The 5,159-nt window shown below is 33.5% G+C and overlaps 1 protein-coding gene across 1 annotated transcript; it reads left to right on the top strand.

The window, feature by feature from the left end:
- The first annotated feature begins 1,270 nt into the window (after positions 1-1,270).
- On the top strand, positions 1,271-3,326 carry LOC139086874 (ATP-dependent Clp protease ATP-binding subunit ClpX 1-like). The gene is made up of 4 exons (XM_070635492.1): positions 1,271-1,481; positions 1,543-1,779; positions 2,229-2,449; positions 3,194-3,326. The coding sequence occupies exons 1-4, from the start codon at positions 1,322-1,324 to the stop codon at positions 3,275-3,277; spliced, it is 702 nt and encodes a 233-aa protein (XP_070491593.1). The 5' UTR covers positions 1,271-1,321; the 3' UTR covers positions 3,278-3,326.
- The last annotated feature ends 1,833 nt before the right edge of the window (positions 3,327-5,159 follow it).

Below are 5,159 nucleotides of genomic sequence, written 5' to 3'. Positions count from 1 at the left end.
GCACATGAAGCAAACAGAAAGCGGAAGGAGCTGTGCAAAAGAGAGGAATTAATAATTAACTGCCTTGAATGAGAGCGAAAAAAAAGGGTTGTTATAATGAATGAGGTCTTTTTAGAGCGACGACGACTAATTGATGATATTTTTCTCGTTTCTTAAAAGGACTAATGTATGTCAAAATAAAAAAGAGAAACAGGCATAAAGCAGGTAAAATAAACTCAAGCGATTCATTAATGGCGACAAATTTTCTGTAATGATGCTTTTTTGATCTTTTTGTGGTTTAACTTTTCATTTAACTTTTTTTTTACTCCATGACTGCCTTCTTCATCCTCTTTTGTACAGAGGTTACACAAGTCGGTAACTAAAAAACATATCTGGAAAATTTCTCATTTGACTTTATTTTTATTCATGTTGTGTGGCAACTGAATGAGGACACAGTGCAAGATTGTGAGGGCAGTAAATGTCAATGAATAAAAAAACATACAAGTATGGAAGTTATTTGGGTTGGTTTTGGTTAGAGCGCATTTTTTGAGAATTGTAACTTTTTTGCATTAATTTGGGAAAATTAGAAAGTTTCTGGACAGTTCTTTGAAAAAATTAGCATATAAAGTTGAACTAGGTAGTTTTAAATGAGATTTTTGATTAAAAAAATTCTCCCACCTCGAAAAGTATTTTGCCAAAAAATCGAACTTAATCAGCTAAATCCATATGCTGCATACAAAATTTCTCATCAAAAAAGTGGCATCGACCAATTGCAAAATACTTTACATTCTTATCTTCACTCAATTTACTCAAAATACCATTTTAAGATGATAGAAACTCCAACCCCTGTTATATCCATAGCAATGATACTTAAGCCTTGCCTTCAAGACATAAACAAAAACAAAATGTAAACAAAAAAAATTTTCATTTTCATCACCAAGATAACAATGAATGGAAAGACGGATGGAATTACAAACATTTTTGATGATTTTTCATCAACATTGAGTTTGATTGATGATGAGACTTTTGGGGTCATTTTAATTGGATTATATCCTTTTTGTGCCTGTCTCTCTCTCTCTTTCGCTTGTTTTTTTTTACTGTTATTATGTACTTTAGTTCTCATTTTTGTTTTCTGTGTGATGAAATAAGTTACAATATATGTGGGGGCTCGTACTCTGTGGCTTTTGTGGTTTTGATGCTGCTTTTTTTGTAACTTATGGAAATGGTCTCTGAATTGAGGTTACTTTGTTGAATTTTGATTGGCTTTTGTTAAAAATCATCACAGCAGCCATTGAAATTTTTCGTCAATTTCAAATTTTCTTCAAAATTTCGTTCATCAAAAATGTTAAGCATATTCAAAGATCGTCGTGAATATGTGACAATAAAGCGTCACCTGGAGAGCACATTTGAGGAACAATATTGGGCTAAAGATAGTTTGGCAAAAGCATTTTCAACAAAATTGAAAGGTGAAACATCCAACTTAATGATCATCGGACCAAAAGGTATAGTAGAACTATAAAAATTATCATCCAAATTTCACATTTGGCTTTTACTTATTCTAAGGATGCGGAAAAAAGTCAATGATTATAGAAATTTCAAAATTTCATCACGTACCAATTCTTATCATCAATGCACATGAGATGGAAGCTTATGTGTTCAATCCAGAATATTATATTTCAATGAAATTGCTGGAACATTCGAAGAATGATATTGAGAAAGCATCAGCTGGAATTGTTGTGTTATGTAATGTCAATCATTTTCAATTGGAACTTCAAAGATCCATTGCAAGGCTTATGAGTGGTTTGTATTTTTTAAGGATTGGAACAGAGAATTGAGTGAGAAAGTTGATTGATGTTGGTTGATTTGGCTCTTTAGAAGCTCTGGATCATGAATAGTATCTGGACTACATCCTTGCCACTTTTTTCTACAAGAAAAATCAATAATTTCCCTGAATTTTCAATTGCAAGCATGCAAAAATCATGAAAAACTTTTCGAAGTGAGAACATTATTGACTCTGGATTGTTCCTCAATTTCAAATTCCAAAAAGCCGTTAAGCTTTCAGAACTAAAATGTTCATCAGATTCTATTGAAATCTGACTATTTTCAGGACTTCCTTTTTTCCTTAATGCGCCCTCTATCCACAAAGCCATCAATAACCTCTCAACTCAATTCTTTGCATTGCTTTCGTGACACAAATATTTATTTAATTTTTTCTCTTCCATCTCTATCTCTTTGACTTTACCATTCAGAACATTTTTCCATCAACGTGCATGATGTACTAAAAAATCGGTGCCCTACTGAGCACATCGATAAGAATTTTAGTTTTGAAAATGTTATGTTTATTGCAACTATTGATTGCGATATTGAGGGAAAGATTGCCAGACGCTTTGTGCATGATGTCATTGATAGGAAAATCGATCGATCGAATGCTATTAAAATTGAAGATTTGGTGAAATTGAATGTGTGTCAGGTGCATAGAAATACTATCAATAAAAAAAAAATGGAACAGAATATTTTATTGGAATGGTTAAAAAAGAAGTCGAAAAGAAGAAATTGCATTCACGGATTCGTAATAACTTCTTTTATGCTTTCTGATGAGTGCATTTTGCTGATCGGTTTTGATGATAAAATTTTTATAGAATTTTCATTTGGATTAGTTGATGTGGCAGATTGCAGAGGTGACATTTGTCATTACTCCTTTTTGGAACTACGTCATAGAAGCAGTAATGGTTGAATGACTTGATCAACTGGCAGACAAATCAAAGGTTGAACATACGGTCGGTTAAACAGACTAAGAAGACAGATTAACAGAACAGATTAACAGAACAGACTAACAGGACAGTCTAACTGGACAGACTAACAGGACAGACTAACAAGACACATTTACAGGACAAACTAACAGGGCAGACTAACAGGACAGACTTATAAGACAGACTAACATGACAGACTAACAGGACAGACCAACAAAACAGAACAGACTAACAGGACAGACTAACAAAACAGACTAACAGGACAGACTAACACGACAGACTATTAGGACAGACTAACAGGACAGACTAACAGGACAGATCAACTGTTCCGTTCTGAATCATCTAAAACTGTCCAAAACAGTCAATTCCATACCTGATTAAAAAATGCATTCATTACATTCCATTTACACATCCATCACATTCCTATTAATCAATTTTCTTTTATATTCCATTCAAATTCACAGGAACTAGCTAAATTATTCAATTTCACAGCACCATTTCACGCAAAATATCATCAGTTGTTAGCCACACCATTCTGTCAAATTTAAAAAAGAAGCGAAAGCAAGCTGAGTAATTAAATAAACAGCAATGATGGAACCGAAAAAGGTATGAGCAATAACTGTTTATATACGACGTGATTATGGAATGACCTTACAACATTCATTATCGCACCTCTAACAATTTATTATTATGACAATAACTAAAGGAACATTAAAGTTGTATGAAAATGAGACACGAATTCTAATTAATCAGTAAAATTGATAAGACACGCGAAATAACGTCGTAAAAAAATAAAATTTGCTTCTTTTCATTCGCATCGTACGTACCGTCTTGCTTGAAAAATTATTCAAAGTCAGTTTTTTTGGATGCTAAAACTTTATGTTGTTATATAGAGGGGATGTTTACTTGTGATGTCACTTGATGGTTGACAGGAGGTGAGAGAGACACGTCACATTTGACACACCAATGTGTCTCAGCTCACATGTTGCTTACCACTGATCTAAGTAATAATGAAATGAGATTTTGTATCATTTTGAACCTTGACACATTAGGCAGTAGGTGAAAGAGACATGTCACACCAGTGTGTCGCGCCACACATGTTGCTCACCATTGATCTAAGTAATAAGGAACTGAGATTCCGTATCATTTTGGACCTCGACACTTTAGGCAGAAGGTGAGAGAGACACTTCACACTTGAAATTTCTATGTCACACTAATGTGTCGCGCAACACATGTTGCTCACCATTAATCTTAGCAATAAGGAATTGAGATTTTGTATCATTTTGGACTCTTGTGTGCTAGACATCATTTATGCAGTCGACCCGTTTTCATGTTTACAGTTTGTTTGTAAATTTTATATTAAATGAACTTTTTTTTGAAGCATTTAATTATATTTTTTTGGAGCTTCCTATTCAACAAGCTTTACATAATGTTGTTTTTGCCATAGTTTCAGTTAATTTAATTTATGTGAAAATTATGTGATACTAGACCAGTGTTGTATATACTGTGTGTTGCGAGACACAAACTGTGTTTTGCGAGACACAAACTTTTGTGTTGCGAGACACAAGCTTTTGTGTTGCGAGACACAAGCTTTTGTGTTGCGAGACACAAACTTTTGTGTTGGGAGACACAAACTTTTGTGTTGCGAGACACAAACTTTTGTGTTGCGAGACACAAACTTTTGTGTTGCGACACACTTGTGTGACATCAACATTTTTTTTCAAAATGTTATGAGCCGCATGTGGTGTACGGTTTAGGTACTTACTTACTGGGACCATGGTCTTACTTTGAGTCTTGGTGATTACAAATGGCCTTCCATCTGACTTTGTTTCTGAACAACACAAAGCTTGAACAAATTTTCCGTTTTGTGTCATGCCACAAAATAGTTTGAACAACCCTGTGTTATAGACTGTTGCGTTCATTTGAAGAAGTAGACTTTAGTTGAATTTTAAACTTAATGTCACTGTACTTACTTTATGTCCTTAAATTTCAGGGTCAATAAAGTTTCTTTTTAAATAAAGAAATAAAATTAAATCCCATTTCTTTATAGCTCGCTTCTCAGAAGGCACTGAAAAATCTCCGACAATCCAAAACTGATCAGCATTACAAGCCAATAAATCCAATCCTCATACACATGTGTGCATGTATGTCTCTGTCAGAATGTGTTCCTTTAAGCATGAAATAGATACCATTTATTGCCATTTCAATTCACGAACAAATTCATTTTTTATACATGAATATTTGTGTGGAACTGTGGCTTGACTTCCTATTATGAATGCCATAAAGCAAACATTGAAGGTTGAATAAGAGGAAAAAGGTCACGTTAAAAATTTTTTTTACAGCTATTAAATGTAAATTTATAATAACTTTTCATATCTTAGATTTACTTTTTTCCTTTCTTGTTGCTGTAGATTTTTGAGTGTATGTATA

Source organism: Chironomus tepperi, unplaced genomic scaffold, assembly GCF_022539635.2.
Source record: "Chironomus tepperi strain 1889 unplaced genomic scaffold, CSIRO-AGI_Ctep_v1 contig_89, whole genome shotgun sequence".
NCBI lineage: Eukaryota > Metazoa > Arthropoda > Insecta > Diptera > Chironomidae > Chironomus > Chironomus tepperi.
The sequence above is the reverse complement of the archived record's forward strand: the minus strand, read 5'-3'. Positions and strand labels throughout refer to the sequence as shown.

Coding starts and splice junctions, on each gene's coding strand:
- LOC139086874 (XM_070635492.1), top strand. CDS start 1,322: ATGTTAAGCATATTCAAAGATCGTCGTGAATATGTGACAATAAAGCGT. Junction 1,482..1,542: donor AATGATCATCGGACCAAAAG/GTATAGTAGAAC, acceptor ACTTATTCTAAG/GATGCGGAAAAAAGTCAATG. Junction 1,780..2,228: donor CATTGCAAGGCTTATGAGTG/GTTTGTATTTTT, acceptor TTTACCATTCAG/AACATTTTTCCATCAACGTG.